This window comes from Hyperolius riggenbachi, chromosome 4 (genome assembly GCF_040937935.1).
Source record: "Hyperolius riggenbachi isolate aHypRig1 chromosome 4, aHypRig1.pri, whole genome shotgun sequence".
Lineage (NCBI taxonomy): Eukaryota > Metazoa > Chordata > Amphibia > Anura > Hyperoliidae > Hyperolius > Hyperolius riggenbachi.
The window spans coordinates 257365919-257392716 of record NC_090649.1 but is presented as its reverse complement, the minus strand read 5'-3'; the positions used below and the strand labels follow the sequence as shown (position 1 = coordinate 257392716).

The following is a 26798-nucleotide window of genomic DNA, read 5'->3' as shown; positions in this document are numbered from 1 at the left end:
ACATGGTACCCTCGGTACCGTAGCAATCATCACTTCAGAGCATTGTCATTTATTTGATAGGGAAGAGTCTATGTATTGGCTACAGGGATACTGGCTCTAGTGAAGAAGGTGGATGTTTGTAAGTTTTTATATGAAGGCCTATCATATAGTTCAATGTATATATGTTATGACAAAAAAAAGTTTTATTACGTGTAAAGTAAACTAAGTTCTGATCATCTTCCGCTTCAGAAATCTTTGGAAATGTTTACTTCACCTCCCAAAGGTAAACGTTCCGGATCTACTCAGACTATGCCCTTTATAAAAGTCCAAACACTAAATACTCCAGGATCAAATGCTCAGGTAAAGACCTATTCAGCCATTTGAAGCAGCACATTCATTCATAGCCTTCACAATTCCCATTTGTCCATTTTACAATTATTCCCATCTGACCAAAGCTACCATCTTGAGTGATAAACCAATATTGTCATGTAATTATACTTTGGTTTTTTTTTTGTGCAAATACTAAATTGAAATTTAGCAGACATAGAAGCTATGTTCAGTAAAAGCAGTTGTGATAGTGTTATCCACGGTGAATGAATTTATGAAAAGATTAGAAAAAATCTCTGCTATAGGTCTACATCAATAAAACTTAATAAAAAAGTTTTATTTTAAACTGTTAAAATCTTTTGTGTAGAAAGGCTTTATGGTAAGCTGAGCATATTCAGTATGTCTCTAGTTAGTCCTTATGTTATATACCCTCATGCAGATACCACTTGACACTCTGAAATTGTGTGTTTCTTTTTAAAGCACTCCAGATTATTAACATGTTTAGTGAGCAGTTTATCTGGAGCATACATTGTGCAGCAGTAATGGTACTAGTTAGGACGACTGACTCCTAGATTAAATCAGAAAACAGAGAAGACACATAATCACATGGTAACAACCATCCTTTTATAGACTTCTTTGAAAATAAAAGAAATTTGGGTCTCTTTATGGCAACATTTGTAGGCCCCTGTTGGCTGGTTTCATTTGTGATCATATACACAAGGTTTCTGATTTGAATTTTTATATGGGATAAACATTTTTCTAAAACATTTATCAGTATCATAATAGGTAAGTATCATCTGGAACACAAATAATGATGAGACAATTGCAGAATCCATATTATCCTATTCTGTAAAGAAAGGGGTAAGAGACTAATTTAAACACTTGGACATTAAAGACATATCTCAAGTTCCATTTTTGGAGGACTTCTTTTGAGATCTCCCTTTTTGTAAACACATGTTAAGTCATGTCTGTCAATGTGTCAAGAATTGATCTGTCCCATTTGTTTAGAATGGCCAGGTCGGTAACTGCTACACACCATCTTGCTGGAGCTATAAAGTTCTTAAAGTTCTTTTTTTAGAAGCGTATGAGAGGAATCGGCGCAGAAGACTTGGGAGTAGGATACAGCCGGTATATGGCTGATCCTGCTGCTGCTCAAGTCCAGGCTGTGTTAAATACTGTTACCCCTCCAGGCTGCCGTGGATGGTGGGGAATTCGGCTTCCAGCAATTGCTGGAAGTCGAATTATTATGTTTTAAAAGTAACTTCAGCTCTGTCTTCTGACGGCGCTGAAGTTACTTCCTGTGCGCCCAAGTCTCCTGCGCTGGCTTCACTGTGTTCGAGTTTAGAAGCAGTTAGCACTGGTGGTGAAGATTAGTAAAAGATTGTTTAGTGCTTCACATTTAGATCTACCTTTTTTTATTTCCTTTTTTTTATTTTTTCATCTAAGAAACATTCTAATACATTTTACCAAAATGTGTTTTTATATTTATTAAACTAAGCTCTGATAATCTTCTGCTTCAGAAATCTTTGGAATTGTTTACTTCACATGCCAAAAGTAAACGTTCAGGATCTACTCAGACTATGCCCTTTGTAAAAGTCCAAACACTAAACACACCGGGATCAAATGCTCAGGTAATAACCCATTCAGCCATTGAAAGCAGTAGCCATTCATAACATTCATGATTTACCAAATATTCATTTTAAATTGATTCCAATCTGACCAAGATATCCATCTCCAGTGGGACACGCTATGGCCATATATGGATTACTATGTGTAGGTCTTTAGTACCAATACTAACCTTATAGCCTTTTTTCCCTACAGAAACATGATGGGCAGTTTACAGCCATCCAGTTGGTGGGGATGTTGAGAGGAATTGCTGCTGGAATGAGATATTTGGCTGACATGGGATATGTACATCGAGATCTTGCTGCACGCAACATTCTGGTTAACAGTAATCTTGTCTGCAAAGTTTCTGACTTTGGATTGTCAAGAGTCATAGATGATGACCCAGATGCAGTATACACAACAACGGTAATTTCTCTATTAATTATCATTTTGAGTTAACTTTTTGAGTGAATTCAATGTAGTGGCTTACCAGAGTGTGCACCATGAACTTGTGTCTGATGCCTCAAAAGCACTAATAAAACCAAAAGAACGAATGTCAATGGTTTCCATTCACAAAGCACTTTTGCATGCATTAAACCCTTCAATAGCACCTAAAATGCTGTTCACTCGGTATTCATCTAATTAACAATACGTTTGTTACATATTGTTAATTAGATAAATACCGATACCGATTAGATAAATGCCGGTGAAATGTTTGTAAGTCAGTTTACAAAGAAAAAAAAGAAAGTAGGTGGTTATTTATTAACACATCTAGTCGCTACTTTTTTTCTGGTACTCAAAGGGCACACAGCAGAAAAAATGAATTGGAATTTAAAGATCAAGATTGCCAGTCTGCATACATGTAAAACCAGTGCTTGGAAATTTTGGTGCATAGTTAAGCCATCATTTTGTCTTGTGCGCTGGATGTAGTGGAATATCGGTAATGTTACTGATTTTCTAAATTGCCTATGGTAACCTTACTTTTAATTGAACCCTCCCATAACCTATGTCTAGCACTAACTCCCCCTATCAACACTACACTAACACATTCTCTGGTTGAACTCGATGGACGTATGTCTTTTTTCGAGCCACAATCTATGAACTGTACAGCGCTGCGTAATATGTCGGCGCTATATAAATACTAAATAATAATAATAACTATTGGCATTTCCATATATTCCATACTCTTAAAAGGTGTTCTTTGCAAGGCAAGAGTTTTATGACTTGTAATTAGTTATCAATGAGAATTACGGTACTTTCCAGTCACATTACATCTGACTGTCGTTTTCAAAACTTAATTCTTAACCCTTATAGTGAGTAAAAAGAAAAAAGAATTATTACAGCCCTGTTCTATGCAGGAATGGCATTCTACATACATGTGTTTATCTCCTCATGTCACATGTCAGTTAAGTTACATTTTTAAGAGACTCTGAAGTCTCCAAAAAAATGAGGTTTTTACTTTAAAAACCTAATTAACATTATTGCCCCTCTTAAATTGCATCCCCATGGCTGAAAACACCCTAAATCACTCCTAACTCACCCAGCAAAATCCATGACTTTCTTGGTCGTGGATTTTGCTGCCGCCTCTATGCGCGTCATTCAGCGCTGATCTCTGCCTCTCCCCCGCCCCGGGGATCCACGCTGATTGACGCGCATAGAAGCAGAGCTGCAGCCAAATGCTCTGCCTCTATGCGGAAGGAGCCCGCAATGTACCCCAGAGAGTTTGGGGTGATTTAGGGTGTTTTCAGCCACTGGGATGCAGCGTTTTAAAGAGGGGCAATAATGTTAATGAGGTTTTTAAAGTAAAAACCTCATTTTTGGAAGATTCAGAGTCTCTTTAAATGTGCTCAGAAAATCACTACATTTGTGATTTGTAAGTTCCATAATTTACACCAAGCAACATGACTAGTTTGAGAATATGCCTAGGTCAATTTTGTCTTTACTTGGGCTTTAATTGGGGCTGAATTCTCTGCTTCTGCTTATTAATGCTATTTTAGTTGGAGGCAGGGGCTACATGTAAGTGGAATCTCATGGTGCTCACAGGTATGGTAATTTGGCCCAATCCTAAAGGGAACCTAAACTGAGAAGGATGTGGATTTTTCCTTTTAAACTAATACCAGTTGCCTGACTCTCCTGTTAATCATGTGTCTCTAATACTTTTAACCACAGCCCCTGAACAAGCATGCAGGTCAGGTTCTCTGACTGAAGTCAGACTGGATTAGCTGCATGCTTGTTTCAGCTGTGTGGTTCAGTTACTACTGCAGCCAAAGAGATCATCAGGACTGCCAGGCAACTGGTATTGTTTAAAAAGAAACATCAATATCCCTCTCAGTTTAGGTTTCCTTTAACCTACTCATCCCAGTCAATTCTACTACTTAATCGGTTTAAATATGATCCATTCTTTTTTTATTCCATAAACTTGTGAGTGTGTTGTCAAATGAGAACCTTTTGACACGGATTAAAATGTTGTTACTTTTTGATAAAATTACATTTTTAAGAGGTGCACAGAAATTAAAAAAGGAAATTCACTCCTCTTGACTATGGTCTTCTTTAGTAAATCATCAGCTGTGTGTAACAGTAATTTTAGTGACTTGTTTCTTGGCTCCAACCAGGGTGGCAAGATTCCAGTCAGATGGACAGCTCCAGAGGCAATCCAGTACCGCAAGTTTACATCAGCCAGTGATGTATGGAGTTATGGAATTGTAATGTGGGAGATAATGTCCTATGGGGAAAGGCCATACTGGGATATGTCAAACCAGGATGTAAGTTTTTTTTTTTTTGCTTCTTTTACGCACCAGTACAGTATAATTATGATCTTTTTTGCATGGATTTTGTTATTGTATATAGCTTAAAACCTCCATATCAGTTACCCAAGCAAATAATTCAAAACTACAGTGTTTATTTAAGAATAAAGCTGTTTTAATCCCAGAAAACACAGGTTTCTTCCGCCCGATTGATTCTGAACTGTGGATCACAAACCTTGAAGAAGATATAAAAATTTAAAGTGATGAGATATTTTTTGCAGAGTGCAAAGTTGTTAACATCTGACAGGACTCAATGTCAAAGATTTCATGGACTGTCAAAATATGTGCAAACAACTCCTTGGGGTTGGGAAAAAAAAAGAAATATTTACATTCCCTTGGTTATTCAGTAAAGTTTTCTATCTTTGACACCTTCTTCTGTCTGAACCAGCAAACATAAACCTCTCTGACAAGAATATAAAATGATTGTAAAGCTGCAGCTGTTTAACATTCAAACAAGGGAATGGGAAGTCATGTAGATCATTTATTATTTAGCTTGCCGAGTTAGTAGACACTCATCTGTATTTATCCTGGAGCTGGACATAAGCTATGAAGAGCTGCAGCAGAAAGAGTCAATTCATAAGTCAACTAATGTAGTCTTGTAAAAGTTTAATTTTAATTTTGTCTTCTCTGAGCAGCTCTGCAATTGACAAGCTTAAATTTCAGTGTTTTTGTCTTTCAGTTTGCATGCTTCTTGACAAATGTCTCTAATATTAAATCCATGTTTTCTGGCACAGTTAACGGGCATATAATGCTTCTTTTTGAACACAGAAATCCTCATAGACTGTATTTATTAACTGCAGTATACTGCCATATTAGACAAGTAATCATTGGGCAAGCCATTACTGAAGAGTGTGTGAGCCATTTCCAGTTCTTTTCACATCAAATAATATGCTGCATGAAATCCCAGATGATTCCTTTAACATCACCTCTTCTGCTGCTACCGTTAATCCCTGTGCCATTCCATCTTACTTTATCGCTAGGAAAAAAGGTCACATATTCCGGACTGTCAAAGCTTCATTTTTCATATAACACTTTCTAGGGTATGCCTTTATGCTTGGGTATACTGTTTTTTACCAAACAGAAAATGTTCCCTATATTAGTCCTATTTAATCATATTGAAATTTTAGATTCTTATCTAGCTGTAGCTATTTTTGAGAATACTAACAAGTATCTTTAGTTGATATTTTGGAGATAATTGGCAGTCTAATGCCTGGTACACACCATGCAATTTCCTGTCAGATAGCGAGGTTAGTCGAATTGATTATTTTTGACAGGTCTGATCTGAATTCCGATCATCTTTCTGATTGATTTTTCTGGTCGCAAAATCAATCAGAAAAACGATCGGAAATCAGATCGGACCTGTTGGAAATAATCAATTCGACCCGTCTGATGGGAAATTACGTGGTGTGTACCAGGCATTAAACAACCACTTCTAATATCAGTTAAAGTCAATCAGTAAACTGCTAACTTTATGCAGGACACATTGTAGGAGGACGAAATCTAAGCTTGGTGCAAACATTAGATTGTAGTAGATATGCAAAGCACAATCTATCTACCACCTTTATCTGACTCTTAATATCTGTAAATCCATACATGCTTGGCTTGGAATGTAGTTTTGTCTGGCAAATGAAGGTAGACAACCTGCTACATAGAAATACAAATTCCATCAACTTACAAAGTCAAACAGAGCATTTTATACTTTTTCACTTTTTCTTTCAGGGTTTGTTTTTTAAGATTAGATCACAATTTACTGGATATATGATCATCCTGTGATACAATCTTATAGTAATGCTGAATTGGCACAAAAGTATAAAAGTCAGGTACCTAATTTTAGTCCACTGATCTAGCACTGTGTCCCTCTCTACCTGTTCGACCCAGTAGGTTGAATAGGCTTCTTCTGGGTAGGAGCAGAGCCGTGACTGGGCATGCATGAGTAAGGTCCATGCATGGCCAGTTTAGGGGAAACACTTGTGCACAAAGGAAGAAGTCCTGTGCATGAGCACTTTATTCTGCTGGGCAGGGGTGGACAGTACTTGCGCATGCCCTGTGCTGATTCACTTTTTCACAGCCATGCTTCCAGGCAGAAATTAGAGACCAAGGGCTAGATCAGTGTCCTGGAGAAGGATCCAGGAAGCCTTTGGACAATCCAGAGACTTTTCACAAATGCGGCACATATGTTTTTATTTTTATTTTAGTACATTTCAGGATTGCTCTAAATTGGAGACATCAGCTAATGTCTGTAAAGAGCCTTAGAATAGGCCTAATATTTACCTTCTAGATAGGCTGTGAGTGATTCCAACCCAGATTATTGTAACTGCACACCCGGTGCGGCTATGAAAATGATTTTCATTTAGATAAGTGTCACATGACCCCCTGCATCTCTGTTCTAGAACCATTCCTTAAAAGGAACCTGACAGATGGGTGGTAGGATTGTCATCCATGTGGGATCTGATATCTGCCATACACTGAAAAAGAGAAAAGTGATCCAGTGAATCTGAGCAGATTTTTTATTTATGTATCATTGGCTGTTATGCTGAGAAGTCTGCCTGGGTCATACTGGGACATTGTGGATGTTGCTGAAAGGCCGGTAAATTAACAGTTATATATAGCTTTTCAGCACGCCACACTACATTCCGATATGTTCCAGGCAATGACTGTAAAAACAAGTAAAGAAAGTAGGCTTAATTTATTTCTATGACAAGTGTCGGTGGTTTAGGATTTAACGACCGCAATGACCTTTTGTGTTTCATGGAGCTGTTAGATATGGATTTATAATTTGGTTCAGTCCCTTCTGATTCTGTATAAATAACTGCCATCATTTTATTTCGATTTACATGTGCTTATATGTAGGAATTAGGTAAAGCTTTTCTTTTGACTGGGACTCCTGTCCAGAGATTCTGGTTTGTCTTCAGTGCATTTTCTTATACCACAGTCATGAGCATCTCACTTCATAGGAACCTATGCGATAGGCATCCTTTGTGTGCAATGAATGGTTAGGAGGAGAACGGTTTTGCTGGCTTCCGTCGTATTTTCTGGTTCAGACTTATTACGGAGGCATAGGGTGTATCTCTATCAGGCCTCCCAAGCCTCCGTGTTGATGGCGATGGGTTTGTCATTAGGAGGGTCATTGTGATATATGAGAAAGAAATTCAAAGTTTAACTTAAGCCTACAAAATAAACAATTTAACTTACCAGGGGCTTCTTGCAACCCCCCAGTCATCCTGTGCCCTCGCCATCCTTCTGCGACCCTTCAGAAAACAGCGCTGACCCCCTGAAATACAGCTTGAGTGTACAGAGGGGCCTATCTCCAACTTCTCTTACAGGAGACTCTGCAAAAGTGGCTGACAGGTTGTTGCCTGTGAGCAAATTCTGCCTTGAGAAAGGGGCCCCACATGGCTGCGAAACGTTAGCCATTTGCTTTTTTTTTTATGGAACCAATAAAGTATTACTTCGGTTGTGCCAGCTCCTGCCTGCATTGTGTAGTACATAGAGGATGTCATCCCTCTCACCCTGCTGATGCACTCCCTTTCAGACATTTCCTCAATCCTGTTGCAGTCCGATGCACATAGCTGAAATATGCACAGAAGTGTGCAAGTGTGCTCAGGCCTTTACTGTGTGTGCTTGTCTGATATTCTTGATGAACTGTTTATAAGCCAACCCCATTGTGTTACACACATAGAACAATCCCTGAATATATAAGCCATTGTAAGCATTTGAAGATTACATTTTAGCTTTGAATGTACTTTTAGCACTCCTCCAGGGCAGTCATAATGGAAGCTGAAGTTACACCAAGGAGAAATAACACTTCATGCAGTATTATCTTTATGTGGACTTTACTTTTTAAACTCTAAGTGTAGAAACATTATGCAAGCCAATAGAGGTAACAGCACCTAAGTGAAATAGCAAGTAGCATTATTTTTTGCGTAGCCTTGTTGAGATCCCTGCATTGACCTTGCGGTTTATTTTATTCAGCTTCTATTACCTTTTTGCACCAAGCAACCAGAAGCAATCAGAAACGCACTGTGGGTGCCGCCTATTGATGCCAGTGTAGATACGGCCCAATACATTATGGTATTCTTACTAAATATCCTGTTGCATACATTTATTTGATTGATTGTAGTTAGATACCTGCAAACTATTTTACAAGCCACTATTTTTAACAAAGTAACATCACAATCTTACTTCCCAGGTAGAAATGTAATAGAAATCATTTTTATTTATTAAATTGTTATTTCATTTCTCTGAACTGACATCATGATAACACTTAATTGGAGCTTACCACTCTACCCTGATTCTCTCTCGTGTGCTGCCAGAAATAAAAGTCTTTTGTCTCCCAGCCTTCCTGCAAGTCAATTTCAGACAATCCTTCACTGCATGACATTCAGAGGCATGAATACTTCACTAGTAGTTTTATAAGAGCTTTGTAGCACATTGTCAATGACGTGAATTACCTTATAACTTCATTGTAACCTTTTACATGTCCTCCTGATTGATTCTCTCTATGCCTTTTTACTCAGGTCTCTGGGGTTTAATGAAGTTTACAGCAATGTATTTTAACTTGATTACCACAGTAGTAAGGAATACTATTATGGAACCTAAACCATACAAAACACTGCAGAATACATCTACTTTGTGAGAACGCCATAATGTTATTGGCTAAATAAACTGCTCTGTCTCTTCACTTCTTTTTCACCTCAGAAAACTATGCTTTAATGAGTAAAAGTAGTTCCTCAAATACTATATTTTTAATCATAATGTTTACTAGTGTAAAAAGACTTACTATTTAGCACAGGCAGACCTAGCCTCCCCCCTACCCCAGGAAAAAAACACTCCTTTCTTACTTTCAATGGCAAGAGGCTTTTCTCCTACCTCTGTAAGTCCCAAAAAGCAAGCAGGTGGATGTAGTTATATGGGAGAAGTTATGTTGCTTTGTGCAATGAGTGTAAGAAGGAGTCCCAGGTGTATAAAATTCCAAGAATCTATAATACATAGGTCTTACCTCAGAGGAGGAGTGATTTGGGAAGGAAATTTTATTGGACACAAGTGACAACGCATTTCAAAGTTAACGGTTTTTAATTAAGTCACTTGTGTCGAGTAAAATTTTCTTCCCAAGTCACTCCTCATCTGAGGTAAGACTGCTTATTTACTTTAAATAGCTTATTGGAGCTTTATAGACCTGGGGTGCCTCCTTCCACCCATAGTAGTAATCACCCCCACATATAGGGGTTCCTCTCCCTTGATATTATCCAGTGGCTTTTTGTTCTTTTTCTGGAGAGCAACCCGACCATACCTAAAGGGAAGAACCTAGATTTATCCACCTGGAGATCAGAGGCGTAGCTACAAACCTCTGGGCCCTGATGCGGAATCTGGATGTGGGCCTCCCCCCCTCCCGGCAACAACAGCCCCCCCTCCCCCCAACAACAGCCCCCCCTCCCCCCAACACCCGAGGCACACACATATCCGAATCCCTATAGCTGTGCATGGCATGACTATATCAATTCAGCTTTCCAGCAGCATGGGTGCCACGTTCAATTTGCAAACATACGCAGCACCCAGAGGAAATAGGGCAATTAGTAGCAAGATGCCAGTCTGAAGGAAAATAATCGTTATGTGCGCAGCATTCACCAGATAATAATTGTTATGTGCGCAGCATTCACCAGAAAATAATCGCTATGTGGGAGCATTCACCAGAAAATAATTGTTATGTGGGAGCATTCGCCAGAAAATAAACGCTATGCGGGGGCATTCACCAGAAAATAATTGTTATGTGCGCATCATTCACCAGAAAATAATCGCTATGTGCGCAGTATTCATCAGAAAATAATCGTTATGTCGGAGCATGCCCGTTTCTAGCCCCGTGCGGGGCGTGCCACCGCCCGGGGCGCTGTTGGGAGGGGGGCGCTGTAATGGAGGGGGGAAGCACCGTAGCCACGGGGAGGGCAACCCTCCCTCTCCCTCCCTCTCCCGGGCCGCCCTCCGTGCTCCCCCCTCAGATGTATAGTGAGCAGCAGCAGCCAGGGAGGGAGCGCTGTATACAACATACCTCCCTGGCTCCAAGCGCTGCTCTCTCGCCGCCGGTCTTCTTCTCTCTGCATACACGCTTATACACACGCTGCTTCCTGTTTAGCCGGAAGCAGCGTATGTATACGCGTGTAGGCAGATGGGAGAAGACCGGCGACGAGAGAGCAGCGCTTGGAGCCAGGGAGGTATGTTGTATACAGCGCTCCCTCCCTGGCTGCTGCTGCTCACTATACATCTGAGGGGGAAGCACGGAGGGCGGCCCGGGAGAGGTCGGGTTGCCCTCCCCGCGGCTACGGTGCTTCCCCCCTCCATTATGGGGGACAGCTACCTATCTAACCTATCCTGGGGGGCACCTACCTAATCTAACCTACGCTGAGGGGCAGCTACCTATCTAACCTATCCTGGGGGGCACCTACCTAATCTAACCTACACTGGGGGGCAGCTATCTAACCAACACTGGGGGGCAGCTACCTATCCTGGGGGGCACCTACCTAATCTAACCTACGATGGGGGGCAGCTACCTAATCTAACCTATACTGGGGGGCACTTACCTAATCTAACCTACACTGGGGGGCAACTACCTATCTAACCTATACTGGGGGGCACCTACCTAATCTAACCTACACTGGGGGGCAGCTACCTATCTAATCTATACTGGGGGGCACCTACCTAATCTAACCTATGCTGGGGGGCAGCTACCTATCTAACCTATACTGGGGGCACCTGTCTAATCTAGCCTATACTGGAAGGGGGGGGGGGCAGCTACCTAATCTAACCTATACTGGGGGGCACCTACCTATCTAACGTATACTGAGGGGAACCTACCTATCTAACCTATACTGGGGGGCAGCTACCTATCTAACCTATACTGGGGGGGCAGCTACCTATCTAACCTATACTGGGGGGGCAGCTACTTATCTAACCTATACTGGGGGCACTTATCTAACCTGTATTGGGGGCACCTACCTACCTAGCTAGCCTATACAGGTGACAACTATACTGGCTACCTATATTGGAGACACCTACCTAAATGACCTATACTGGGGGCACCTACCTATCTAACCTATGCTGGGGGCAACTATTCTGGCTACCTATATAAGAGGCACCCACCTAGCTAACCTGTACTGGGGCACCTACCTATCTAACTTATACCGGGGGCGCCTGCCGATCTAACCTATACTGGGGGCAACTATACTGGCTACCTATACTGGAGGCACCTACCTGGCTAACATATAGCGGGGGCAACTATACTGGCTCACCTATGCCTGGCTACCTATACTGAGGTACCTATTCTTGGCTACCTATACTGGGGGGACCTATACTAAGTGAAACTAGACCTGGCTAACCTATACTGCGGGCACCCATACCTTGCTCCGGGGGGGGGGCGCAATTTTTACACCCTCTCCCTGGGTGCATTTTAGCCTAGAAACTGCACTGTGTGGGAGCATTCACCAGAAAATAATAGCAATGTGGGGAACAGTCACCACACAATAATCATTATGTGTGCAGCATTCACCAGAAAATAAACGCTATGTGTTGAGCATTCACAAGAAAATAATTGCTATGTGGGAGCATTTACCAGAAAATAATCGTTATGTGGGAGCATTCACCAGAAAATAATCGTTATGTGGGAGCAGTCACCAGAAAATAAACGCTATGTGGGGAGCATTCACCAGAAAATAAACGCTATGTGGGGAACAGTCACCAGAAAATAAATGCTATGTGGGGAGCAGTCACCAGAAAAAAAACCTGTACAAATAAAAAAAAATTCACTCACCTGGCCAGCCTCTGACGTGAGCTCCCCGACGTGCAGCCAGCCTCCTCGTGCAGCTCCTCAGCGACGATCCTCTCCTGCAGCCAGTTTCTCCCGCGCTGACAGGCAGAGTGCAGGGCTACGGGAAGATGGCGCCCGAAGCCCTGTACTGGAGACACAAATAGTCTCCAGTGCAGGGCTTCGGCAGCCATCTTCTCGTAGCCCTGCTCTGCCTCCGGGAGCCAATCCCCACAGTGCGCTGCGGGGATTTCAACACCTGGGGAGTCCAGGCCCCCGGGCCCCTCCCCTGCCTCTTCAGGAGGCAGGCCCGGTCGCCATGGCGACCGTTGTGACCACGGGCCCTATGCCAGTGCTGGAGATGGAATTCTCCACATGCCATCTATTGTGGTTGCCTTTAGCAACCTAACATTGTAAGTAGTAGTCTACTTGTTTGTTATCCATTTGTTTTCTTAAAATACTATACTATATTGGCACTAGTGTTTTTTATGTTGTATTTTCTTTACTTTCTGGTCTTGAAATTCATGAATTCATTCATTATTCCTATTTACCTGCGTGGGGAAATTTTCTTTGATGTGAAATATTCCTGCTCTTGCGTTTTTATATTAATAAACACCCTTGAAACGAAATTTATGAATTGAAGAGACATCACTGGAAACACCCACAATGTTGCTATGTGGTCACCCCCACCAAATATCCATCCCTGCCCAGGTCATGATGTGATTTGTGGGCTCTATTTACCAAAAAGGTTTAAAGCACAAAAAATGAGCAGATTGATAAGATATTTAATGATATATACACACGCACACACACGCACCTGTTAATAAAACGGTTTTAATAAAACCCAGCATCATAATCATCTCTTCAAATATTATTTTTCTCTATTCTTTATATGTATTTCTTCATCCTTGATTGCAGAATGCTGCCCTGTCATGCTCACCTATTGCTTCCTCTTTGCTTGAAACAATGGGAATCCTTGGTGGCAAGTTCAATAAGTATGTTAAGAAAGTCTATTCAATATATTTTTATTTGAATCTTCTACCAAGGTGTTCCATTTGCCAGGACGAATGGACCAATGGGAATCTTCAGCACAAAATTCAGATATGCCAATGTTAGGACTCCCAATCGGGATATGCTGTGTGTTTATTAAAATATATTTTAATAATGTGATTTTGTATCTTACTTTTGGTATTACCACATTTGCTTGTGGGAGGTATTATATGATACTTAAATGTTATAATGTTTGGTCTCAGGTTATAAAAGCTATTGAGGAAGGTTATCGATTACCAGCACCAATGGACTGTCCTGCTGGTCTTCACCAGCTAATGCTAGATTGTTGGCAGAAAGAACGTGGAGAAAGGCCTAAATTTGAACAGATTGTTGGAATTCTAGACAAAATGATCAGGAACCCCACTAGTCTGAAAACTCCCATGGGAACCATGGCAACCTGTAATCGGTAAGAGTTGTGGTAACATGACTGTATTGATATTTGTCACTAATATGTTCATTTATATGTTAATATCTATCAATGTGTTTACTTTGTTTACATTTTACTTTATACTGAAATTAGTTAAAACTTTAGTAGCATGATATTCTGGATGGCCACATATAAAGTATAAACAAACATTCAAAATATGTTTGCATTTCCTAAGTTCTGGGCCCTAAACAATTTTAAAAAAGGTAAATTGTACTTTGTCCTTGATTCAATAAATGTTTCTCAATTTTCTCTCAGAAGATTGTCAATAAAATGCATTTGTACAGGTGATTTGTTCAGCACAAATGGGATTTGGTGCGTGGTCCACTGTTTGGCAGCACGGTGGCACTCTAGCCTTGCAAGCGCTGAGTCCCCGGTTCGAATACCAACCAGGTCAACATCTGCAAAGAATTTGTATGTTCTCCCCGTGTCTGTGTGGGTTTCCTCTTGGCACTCTGGTTTCCTCCCACATCCCAAAAACATACAGATAAGTTAATTGGGTTCCCCCTAAAATTGGCCCAAGACTATGATACATGCACTACACGATACATACATAGACATAGGACTATGCTAGGGACTAGATTGTGAGCTCCTGTGAGGGACAGGTAAGTGACAAAGCAGTATACTCTGTACAGTGCTGCATAATTTGTCAGTGCTATATAAATACTTAAATAAATAGTGCACTTGAAACAAAAAGAAAAACCGAGAGCCCAATATAGTGCAGTAAGTCTAACAATTGTTGGCGAAATAATTAACAGATGTGGATATACTCACAAACACGGGTTACCACATAGGCAACCACTTGAAATGCAGGTGAGGAGTATTAGAACCTGACCCCACTCAGGTTTAAGAAGTCGCTCTCTGTAGATAGAAAGAAGGGGACAGTCCCCTCCACCCAAGGTGGACTGTATACTGTGCAAATTTTGGACAAAGGCGCCAGGCAGGTTAAAATGATCTAAAAACAACTAAAAAGGAGGAGTACAGGTGGACTTACCTCCTGAAATGATGGACAATCGAGATTGTTCAAATCGCAAATAACAATTTATTTTGGCACTCTGCAACGCAAATAAATTGTTATTTGCGATTTGAACAATCTTGATTGTCCATCATTTCAGGAGGTAAGTCCACCTGTACTCCTCCTTTTAATTGTTTTTAGATCATTTTAACCTGCCTGGCGCCTCTGTCCAAAATTTAAATAAGATAGATAAAAATCATCAGCCCATTCAATATTGTATGGACCAGCACCATAAAATGCCAAAACTTTATTTCTTCTTGTTTAAAAATGTGTGAAACATCTAAAAATGCTGTGCAAGCAATGAGTAAGAGTTATGCCAGGTCTGAGCAATGCAAGGTGTTTCAAAGCTCCTTGTTTTTCAAGCTCATGTCATACTGACTAGTGTACAAGCAGACATTCATTTAAACACTCTTAGAAAAAAATCCACCAGGCAGCTCACATCATACTGGCGGACCTGATGGGGAACTAATGCCTCAGCAGCCACAGGGAAGTGCATATCGCGGCACCGAGCATAAACTATGGCCAAAGCCATGTCAGAATGACAGTGGGATGGCAGTGCACTTAGGAGCAACCAATCAGAATCATGCTGCTAGAGGCTGTGTGTTAAACAATGGAGTGTGAGCCTGCAAAAAAGAAAAAAGGTTCCGAAATGCCGTGCGTTGCTTGCATCGCATTCTAAGATTTTTCATGATTTTTTAAACCAGAAGAAATAGCGTTTTTGGTGTTGGTCCATACTATAATTAATAAAATACCTTTTACACATGTAGCAAGCAAGAAGGCACACAAATTCTGTTGTTAATTTACTTAAGTTTGACATTACTGTCTTTACCTATATTTAAAGAGAACCCGAGGTGGGATTTACTTATGCTAGTGGGGCACAGAGGCTGGTTGTGCACACTAACACTATCCTCTGTTGGCCCATGGTGTGTCTCCAAGACCCCCCTGCGCGCCGCTATACCCCCCGCAGTGCTGGCCTCCTCCGTATCGGCGCTACCCGCCCGCGTCACTTCCCTCCAATCAGCGTGAGGGAAGGGACGCGGGCGGGTAGCGCCGATACGGAGGAGGCCCTTCCACTGATTGGAGGGAAGTGACGTGGGCGGGTAGCGCCGATACGGAGGAGGCGGGGGACAGGCGCTAACAGACAGGCGAGAGGTAAACATTGTGCTGGCGACACACTGCGTGTCGCCAGCACTGCGGGGGGTATAGCGGCGCGCAGGGGGGTCTTGGAGGCACACCATGGGGCAACAGAGGCTGGTGTTAGTGTGCACAACCAGCCTCTGTGCCCTACTAGCATAAGTAAATCCCACCTCGGGTTCTCTTTAAGGTTTTTCATAGGAGCTAAAATGCATTTCATAGATAAGAAAACATCTCCTGAGAAAAAATGCAAGAGAAAAGATTATTTAATTAGGGCCTGTGTATCTAAAACCCTTATTAGAAGATTGGCAGGTTGTGGCTTACTGAGCCCACTCCTCCCCAAAACAGAAAATTTAGGTGACGGAGGCACTAGGTATGTTTGGGCGCCTTATAGTTGCCCATGTTCATAGCAGCTATAAACGGAAGTTTTGGCGCCGAAGGCGGCCTCTGGGGCATACATTTTGCATGTACACCTCCTCCTCACTATACTGTACTTCTGTACAAATGCTCCTAGTTACAATTTCTTCCATACTAAGATAACTTGACAGCTATGTTAGGTGAAGGCAGGGTTTCTAGCTTCAGCATACATAGAACTCCTGGTTTGATTTTAAAATCTGTACCCCAAATATTATTATTTTTTCTTATTTAGAGAAAACAACCATGATAAGGACACGCATAGCAGTGTCCACTGCAAGGGGCAGTTGGCTGCTGCCCCTTGAGTTTTTTAATGCAGTCTATTTAGGTACTAATTCCATTTCTTTACTCATAGCCTCGGTGGCAAATAAGTGAACTTACTTTGTAAGTCTTTTATCCTTTAAAGCAGCAAACTTAATTTCCTTGCAATAAAGAAGAAGTAAAATGCAGTTTAGGAACTAACACCCCCATTTTAATTCTAGACACACATTTCCACTACATTGTGTAAATTTACATAGAGCAAAATAGGTTTTATAAGTATTGTATGAGGAAGCAAAGAACAGCTATTTCATCATCCAAACCTGGCTTGCTTTGACTTTCTGTAAAGAAGTGGCGAAGGACCTGTTTAAGTTAATCTTTCCATGTATGCCACTTTTTAAGCCCCTTAACCCTAAAGCAGCAATGTCATCACCCTCGTTACAAAATGATACAGCACTCACCACCTTAATAGTATCAAAGTCTAGTTCACTGCGTGCTGCCGAAAGGTCATGCAGCTGCGCCTCTAGTAAGCAGTCCTGGTTCACACTACAAGTATGCCCTTTTAGTCCTAAAATAGAAGAGGCAAGTACATAGCGGGTAACTTCTAAATACAGTACCCTTGTGCAACGCAAACACACTGCACTAGGTTACGGCCACCACATGCAGGACGGGGACATCCACTCCCCCTTTAGTTCCCTGCTCACGAAAGACCTTCTTGCCTCTGTGCGTGTCATAAAATCACCATCCAGGGTCTATAGTCAAAATACAAGAGCACTCCTCATAGCGTAAAACAGTTTTTTTAATCTGGCTCACCGGCCCCAAGTTAAATATGCGTCCCATAGAAAGCTCTAAAACCAGCGTATTTCACAAATCCTAGTTGCGGCGATCAGGTCACTCCACCTCCCCGCGTGTGCTCCATCCGGTATTCTCTGGTATTGCGTGTCTAAGCTCTGTGTTTAGAAGTTAGCCACTATGTACTTACCTCTTCCATTTTTGGACCAAAAGGGCATACTTGTAGTGTGAACCAGGAATGTCATCGCCCTATAGCTGTTCAGCACAGATCCCTTCTGGCTCAGCAGTTTCAATACTGTCATGCGGCATGATATCACAAAGTACATTAGAGTCAGAGGAACCAGGAAAGGATAAAAGGGGGAGCTTCCCTGTGCCAATATGTAGTAAGAAAATTGCATTACACCTCCAGGGCAATAATACTACTGCCATTCATTATATCTCCAAAGAATAGAAGACGTGCAAATGCCCTTGGGATGTAGATTTGGTAAAAAAAAGATGTGTTTTCCATTAAAGTATAGGATGTTTGGCATTGTACCCAATTTCTGAACCTTGAATTTTCAGGAAAAATGTATTGAATAAGAACAAAACCACGATTGCATGCACAGTCTCAAAGTAGGTCTATCAAGCAGAGGTGAATAACTAATTAAGTACTATAAGAATAAATATATTGGCCTTGTGCTTACCAGACAATCTAGAAATGCTGTTTTTACTCATAACCCTTCTTTTTCAGTATAGCCCTGTCCAGAAATTAACATATAGCCTATGTGCTCTCTCACTAATTCTGCCATTCCAAGACTGTGTTGAAAGTCATATGTCAGAGGTTAGTCCAGTGAAAAACCCAACTCTTTTAGAATCGCTCCAAAGATCCCATGCTGGTTTATCTTTGTGCCATGTGGTGACTCTCGTGAGACCATCATAAAACCTTTATCCCTGTCCTGTTTCCCTGTTAGCCATAATGAAGCCTTTGACATGTTTGTATGGGAATTGCAGTGATGTAACTGTGGTTGTCAGACATCCAGGCCCAGGAAGGTCACTGTAATGATCTTCTCAGTTGTCTGCACAGACAGACAGCTGTTTGACCATTCCTTAAGTCTGAGGGCTGCAGGTCTCGGGAAAAGAGACCTGTCTTTGCTTTACAAGTTTCAGACCTGCTCTGCTGCTGAGGAATTTGCATACATTTGTTATTCAAATTGCCTAGCTGCCTCCTTTGAAGGCTGGCAGTATAAATACCATGTTCTTCCAGAATCCTTTGCTGGCCATCTTAATGGTTTGTTACTGAGAAACTCTCCTAGAGTATCAGCCCTGTTTGTTTGTCAAAGTTTACCTTAGAGTCATTCCTTGGGACTGCACTAGGCAGCTCTTCTAGTGCAGACAGGTTAAAGTTTATCTGTTTTGCCTGTGTTGTCTCTGCTGCGATTGTCCTGTCGCCAGCGGCGGTCGACAGGAAATCGTCTGTCTGGGAGTGTAGGCCAGAGCTGCGGTTGCTACTGGCTGCTCCATCTGTCTGTATCTCTGCCTTTGGGGCGTTAACCAGAGCAGTGGTTGCTACTGGTAGCCCCTTCTGTTTATCTGTCTGGATCGCACTAGCCCTAGTGCTAGTGGCAGTGCCTACTTCTGTATCTCTGCCTTTGGGGTGTTAACCAGAGCAGCGGTTACTACTGGTAGCCCCTTCTGTTTATCTGTCTGGATCACACTTGACCTAGTGGTAGTGGCAGTGCCTCCTTCTGTATCTCTGCCTTAGGGGTGCTAGCCAGAGCAGCGGTTGCTACTGGCAGCCCCACCTGTCTGTCTGTCTGTCTTGTCTGATACGAACGTTTGCTGTAGGCTCGGTGAGGTAACCGTTAGCAAGCGTTTGCGTTCTCTACCTTGTATTTGTGTGTCATTGGTTAGTTAGGGTGGTACGCTTATCACTGGGCGCCTAACGCACGGTGATCGTGGAGAAACGCGTTCGCTGTTGCGAATGAGTGCAGTGTTCGCGTTTAGTTGGCGTTTGTTATTTTCTTTATTTGTTCTGATACTTTTTTGCTGTGCCTTTGCTACTCTCGTGCTCTGTCCTTCTCAGTCTGGTGTCTGTTGGCAATCGCCATTCTTGCGATTGCATTCACGCTTTCTTTCCGTTGATGTGTATTCACCGTCACTGGGGGGCGACTAGATTGGTGAACACACATTCTGTCTGTCCCTGTGCTATTTCTCTTTGAGGGCTATTCAGCCCTGCTTGATCCTGCTCGTACAATTCCCATCTGGCATCTGTGGCAGTGCAGTGGCAGGGCTCGTCTGCACTCCACAGCTCCATCTGCCGGTGGGAATTGCCCTCCACTGGTGCATTGCACCCAACCTGGGTTCTCCCAATTACAGGTTTGTGGAGGATTTCCGCCGCGTCAGCGCCGTGTGGTGTGCTGACCACAGAAACGATTCCGCAATCGTTACAGTCACAAAATGGTGCTACTTATTACAGACTACATGCTTTGAGAGACAAATCAGACTTCTCTATTTAACAGCAGTCAGTACAGAAATACATTTACTTCAGAAAGTTACACAGCGTCAGTTCCCGCTTTAAGCTTTAGTACATGTAGAACAGTGGCATAGATTTATTCTTACAATGCGAGGTAGCATAAATTAAAACGAACACTCACATTGTGTTTCTTTTTTTCTTCTCCCAAAACAATTGTGGTCAGGTCCATAAACCCACTGCTGGATCAAAATACAGTTGATTTTTCAACATTCTGCTCAGTCGGGGAGTGGCTAGAAGCTATTAAAATGGAACGATATAAGGAAAATTTCAGTTCATCGGGTTACAATTCTCTTGAAGCTGTGGCCAGGATGAGCATCAAGTAAGCTTAGTGTGTGAAGGATGTGGTGAATGCATGTATGTTATTTATTCAGGAAGTTACTGTGTACAATCTGTTATGAATAGTATTCACTAGAGATCATCAATTTCTCTTACCTAAGTTACCCCAAACCTAAGCATGTGTTTGATTTAGTCATGCAATCAATTTGTAAAGCAACATGGTGCCACTTGTTCATCTTCCCCTTCTGCTCTCCACTGAGCAGTACACAGGAGCCAGTGTGCCTGTGTAGTGCTTGGTTGAAAACCAATGGCCAAAATGATCTGTGAGGTAATTTAAAGTATCAAATACTGAGAATTTTAAGCAGCTAAAGTCTCTGACACTGTGATCATAATCACGTCGCTTCAACTTTCTGTTTTACCCCATACATGATTACTAGTCAATTGGACATTTCCAGGAAAATCGGGTGATCATAGCTTGCTCATGCTCAAAATATATAGAAAACCGTAATAGTTACATGGTCAGTTTACAAATACAACATTTACAACAAATAGATTACTTGCACTGGACCCATTAAGGGATAGCCTAAAAACAGATTTGCAAGTAACGGCACTTGACTTCCAAAGTTCCAAAATGGTGAAGAAAGTCTTTGGTTTTTTTTAAGCCATGTTAATGCACGTTTTCTTGGTTGCATATTCTAACAAGATTAGTGCATTAGCATATCATTCTGACAGACTTGCAAAGTTTCTATGTCATAACCAGCAACATTAGTGCATGCATCTTTCCAGGACTCCTGCACTGGGTCACTGCAAGGATGACATCAGATTAATACTTCTGTCTCTCAGGGGTACTCTAATCAACAACAGGGTGGCGTTCCACAGCAACATATGCTGTAAACTATACTCTGGTGCTTACCAAAGCCACTGGAATACATAAACTTAAGTGTGACAATCCAAAGTGGCTGCACAATTAGGAATATGGGCATATTCCATGTGTTCTATAACTATGATATTGTAACTGTAGACATTTTGAGCCTCTTTTTTTCAAGCGCCCCACATATGGAAGAAATAGCACATCTATAAACGGAAAAGAACACCCATAAGCTTTGGCACACAATTTAGTTCATTATTCTTTTAAATATACAGCATCGACATTTGTTGATGAATTAGTCCTTGATATAGTTGCTATGAGTGTGTGTAATTGTACTATTAGCAGCTCAAATTTAAAGTTTTACTAGAAACTGCGTTTCTTTCTAAATTTAGTAAAAGCAATTAAGCTTTAAGATGTATTAAGAAGCAGCAGAGTTGTTCAAATTCTGTTCTCCATGCCATAGCTGGTAGTGCTCATAAAACATTTAAAACATGGCTTTTGTTATCTCTCTCACGTTAATTGGTTGTGCTTGTTACTGTTCACCACTATATGGTGTTGTGCATATTGTAAGTACACAGTATATCCAGGGGCATGTTATGGTTTTTTACCAAAACACTTCACTCTAGTTTTCTGTGCAGAGCTCTTGGCCTCAATCAGAAATACATGTGACATTAAAGAGGATCTCCATCCTAAATTAGAAAATCCTGCAGCTCTGCTGTAACGAAAAGTCATATTTACCTGCGGTGTCTTGTCCCACAAAGCCGCCCCGAAGACCCCGCTTCACTCCACCTCTGGCGCCTCGCCTCACCTCCCCTCTCTCCCCAGAGAAAAACGCCAAGCTATTTACTACTGCAAATAGCCAGGCGTTTTTCTTCTCCGGGGAGAGAGAAGAGATGGGGCCAAGTGCCGAAGTGGTGTGATGCGGGGTCTTCAGGACGCTTTGTGATACAAGACACCACAAGTAAATATAACTTTGCGTTACAACAGTGCTGTATGATTTTCTATTTTAGGATGGAGATCCTCTTTAATCTATATAAGTGTACTGCTTACAAGAGAGACCTAGTTACTGGTACTACTTGCAGCTGGCAAGACACTATGCAGCTGCTGTTGCCATCTACTTTTTCATACTAGAGCAGCAGTAACTAGTTGCTGCCATGTGCCATAGTTTTTAAGCAACTGCATTGAACAACATTTACAGCAGCTAGGTAGCATCTTCGTTTCTTCAACTAGTAGCAGCAACTAAGTCTCTTGTGTGACATGACTGTAACCCTAACACTATCCAGGACCCTCACATTAACCTCACATTAGCTTAATGCCAGCTACAGTCTAAATGCTTTAGTGCAGTTGGTTCAAACAAATGGCATTAACAAGATTTCCAAATAATCCAAAGCAATTATTTGCTTGTTTAAAAAAAACATGCAATTAAGTTCAGTATATTAATTCTTTTATTCCTCCTATTTCATAAATTGTTCTTAATAGAAAAAAAACATATATTTGAATTAATAGAATGTTCTTAAAGCGTTTGGATGGATTCAGGTAGGGTTCTTTTAAAGCCTTATTTTTACCTCCCATTTTAATATTTATGAATGTAGAACTGCATTTTGCTAGTGCATTGCACACCTGTATGTTTTTCAGTAAGTGCATTGAAAATTTCTGTGTAGCTGTTTTTTTGTATTTTGTTTTTTCCTTTTTTTTGCCTCTGCAGTTTTGTTAGACAGACCATGGCCCTTATTCAATTCACTTTTTCTCCTATATTTTCTCCTAAAAGATAATTTTTCATCTTCTGTTTAAAATAACTTTTCAGCCATCTGCAGTTGAAAAAGTACCATAAAGAAGGTGACAAATTACTGTCAAAATTATTCTGAGTATTTTCTTGCTTCCCGGTGGCTTCAAAAACATTTTATGAATAAGGTGTGAAAATATCACCTAGGAGAAAACTTGGGAGACAAAGGGAATCAAATAAGTGCCCCGGTTTGCTGTCCACTCTTTTTCCTTAGCCTATCATTAGCCTCATTTGCATGAGGTTACCAAAAAGGAACTGGGAAAAGGACACCAACAAGTCTTTTCCAATGAGCACAGAGTTGGCCACCTGACCCCATCCACATCCACCTTGTCTGAGAGATTAACTCTTTGTGGCAGACACTACAATTAAAAAGTAAGATATGTCCAGGTGCTCTTACTGCTCCAGATTCAGACACCAGTCCCCACCTTGATCCACCAAGGGTTCACTTGAAGAAGGCCCACAGGCCGAAACGTTGTGCAATTTTGCTTCGGTACTTTAAATAAAGAAGCTATATTTGCTGAAATCCAGTTGAAGACTCAGTCATTCTTTCCTAAACGACACTACAACTGAACTAGGTCTTATCTCTTTGTCCTCTACTCAGTGTGTCCAAAACATAATTTAATCCTTCCACATCTTACTGAGCATCTTTATAAAAGGTCAAAATAAAAAAAAAAAAGGAACAGTGAAAATTGGTTTCATATTGCAGGCCGAGCGGAGTGATGAGAAATATATGAATATACAAGGGGGGTTGTAGGGACGGTTAAAAGATTGACTACACACTAAGCAAGAATAGAGCGCAAAGAGTCTGTTAAACTGCAGTGCTGGCCACAAAGAATTAATCTCTCAACAGCAGAGAAGGATATGGGAGGAGTTTGATGATCACCTCTGTGCTGGCAAAGCAACTCCTTATCTCCTGGAAACCACAAACAGCAGAACACTTCTTGCCAGGTACTTTAAAAAAAATGGAAATGTACAATGAACACAACATGTGTGCATTGCTAGTTAATGCAGATACACTACAACTTGCATTAGAAAAATGGGAGGTGTTGGCTTTAGCTATGGCTTTAACTGTTGTATATATCCTCACCAAGAATATTTCCGTTCACTATCTATATTCAGTATTCTTGTCCCTGGCACAGTAAGTGGGTAAACATCACACACACAAAAATCACAGATGCTGTAGCCTTTCAACATGCAACTGAAAAAATGTTTTATTGCTTTCTGTATCCCCTGTTTTATAGCCCCTGTCCCTGGGACAGGAAGAGAAGCAAAATTACCTCATCTGGATCCTACACAGCAATACAAATTAAAAAAGGGTTGTATGCTTTCCTTACTCCATCAAAAAAAATATAAGCCTAATGAACTCTTTTGACACCTGAATCACACTACACCAAGATTTACTTGTCAGAAGGATCTAATTTGATATATACAACAGCAGTATTTCTCTTACGTCTTGTTCCTGGGGACTGATGAAAGTTTGAGATTTTGAGGGACACCCAGTTGCATCTTTAGGACTTAATCTTATCTCAGCTGGAACTAAATATTCTCTACAACTTACTACACAGACATGCAAATTTGTATTACGCTTTTGGCTGAATTCAGTGTTTTCTTTCATTAATACCTGATTTCCGTTACAGGAAACGGTTTGCATTAGAAATATAGAGGCTTGCGTCTTTAGGCACTTTTCATTGTATCAGTTGCTGGATTCTTTACTGACCATTTAGCTTCAGTAGTTTCTGGATCACACAGCTGGAACAAGCATACAGCCAGCGAAGACGGATCATCTGCTCTACATATTGATTCTATATCGGTTACTTAAAAAATATTACAGGCAGAGTATCAACATGATAACCAAGCAAATAGCATTCTTTTCCAAAAGGAAATAAATATGGCACGCTCCACATCCCTTTCACCCAAGGTTTCCTGTAAGAGTTGTTGAACATTACAATTGCAAATGTCAAATTTTATTTATGCATTCCCCTCACTCAGAATTATATTGGATGTTTTCTTTGCAGTGATGTTATGAGCTTAGGCATATCGTTGGTTGGTCATCAGAAGAAGATCATGAGCAGTATTCAGACTATGAGAGCACAAATGTTGCACGTTCATGGAACAGGAATACAGGTGTGATAGACAGTCCTCCCTGTTAAGGGAGGTAGGACAATGAGATAACAGCACTGGCCTTCACTATTCAAGAACTGCTGCTAGAATCTGCTCAGTTTACTGAGCTCTCTTTACTACGGTTTCTACAGTAGATGAAAAACCAACTTGATCCTCAAGCACCTACAGACTTGAACTCCTAAGTGCCACCGGACCTTACATGAGTGAGAAATCGGATCAAACCTATGTGGCAAGGAAGACAGCAGTAATAACAAAGTACTACCTGAACAAAACAGAGCTCTCTAACCTCCTTTTTGCCCAATGGACATTTTTGAAGTATATTGTAGATAAATAATTTTAAAAAAGAATATATTTGTTGGACAAAATCTCAAGATTGTTGGTAAATATGGCAATCTATTTTCCTTAAGCTGTGTTTTATGATATCTTATTTTTAATGTGTTACTCTCCTTAGATCTTTTTTGGGGGGAGGGGGGTGGAGGAGTGAGGTCAATATGTTTAATTGCACACAGAGTAGGAGACTAACGTTGGCATGAATATAATTACAATTTGAATGCTGTTATTCGGGCATCTTACTTATATGTTGATGTAGATGTTGGTAAATCATCAGCCAGTGAGTAAAATCTACAGGTTAATAACAGTTTATTTTTAGATATTTTCTAAGGACTTGCTGAATACAAAGCAATAATGGCACTTCGTGCGGCCATGGCACCTTTGATACACTCTACACAGTTTAAAACATTTTGCCATTTATAAATTGCTAAATTGAGAGTTCTCTAATTCTCTGACAAAAAAACAGGGTCTCCAAAAGTACATAAAAGAAACAGTACTGTACATTTTCAAGCCTTCCCATGTGAATGTCAAGTTTAATAATAATAAAAAACAATAGACTTATTGCGATAAAGTCACTGTCTAAACCTTTCACTGCCTGCAATCAAGTGCAAGGTGACTGAGGAATCAGCTTTGTTTTCTCTTTTCTTTTTACAATAGATTTGAAATAGCCAAATTATATTTTGTACACAATCTTGTTGAATGCAATTCCTGTTTGATTGTATGGTTTTAGATTTTGTATTTAGCTCTCTATATCAGGGTTAAAAGGGTAGCTCTTTAGTTTCAAAGAGTTTGACATACTACAACACAAACATGGGGGCTGATTTACTTACTAATGGAACAGTTTTTTTTCTTTAGCATGTGCTTACTTCAAGCACCCAATGCAGTTTAAGATTTTTTGTTTTAACTCCCCTGAAATTGATTGGATGTTTGAAGTTAACACAAATTTTGTGTTTTAAATGACTCCTTTAGTAAACTAGACCCATAAACTGCATCATAGGTTTAAATAGGGTAGCACTTTTTTAAATAGACAAATATAGGACAAGAGCAGTTTTCCGCCTTTGTTTTTTTCTGTCTACCGGAAGCAATAATGAAGTGTGTCTTTCTAGATATTCCCTTTTGTGCATATCTTTAGAGTAAGGGATATATTTGTAAAAAAATATAAAAAAAAATGTTAGCTGGTGGATGATCCATCATGTAGAGAATCCTGTCCTTCCGAAAAGATTCAGGTTGCTTAAAGAAAGATCCCAAGGATCGAAGAGAAAATTGGTTTTATTGATTATGTGGGCATCCACAGAAATTGTAAATGTTTCCATG

The 26798-nt window shown here is 40.8% G+C and overlaps 1 protein-coding gene across 5 annotated transcripts in view; it reads left to right on the top strand.

The window, feature by feature from the left end:
• The window catches only part of EPHA7 (EPH receptor A7), a 316908-nt gene extending 291407 nt beyond the window's left edge, over positions 1 to 25501 (top strand). For 4 of the 5 annotated variants that reach the window (XM_068231180.1, XM_068231179.1, XM_068231178.1 and 1 more), the window contains exons 13-17: positions 2128 to 2337; positions 4524 to 4673; positions 13761 to 13963; positions 20270 to 20425; positions 25049 to 25501. In XM_068231180.1, coding sequence (XP_068087281.1) covers positions 2128 to 2337; positions 4524 to 4673; positions 13761 to 13963; positions 20270 to 20425; positions 25049 to 25163 — 834 coding nt within the window. In that variant the 3' untranslated portion in view covers positions 25164 to 25501. Of the gene's footprint in view, positions 1 to 228; positions 340 to 1826; positions 1938 to 2127; positions 2338 to 4523; positions 4674 to 13760; positions 13964 to 20269; positions 20426 to 25048 lie in introns of all 5 variants that reach the window. The other variant, XM_068231181.1, reaches the window with a different exon arrangement.
• The last annotated feature ends 1297 nt before the right edge of the window (positions 25502 to 26798 follow it).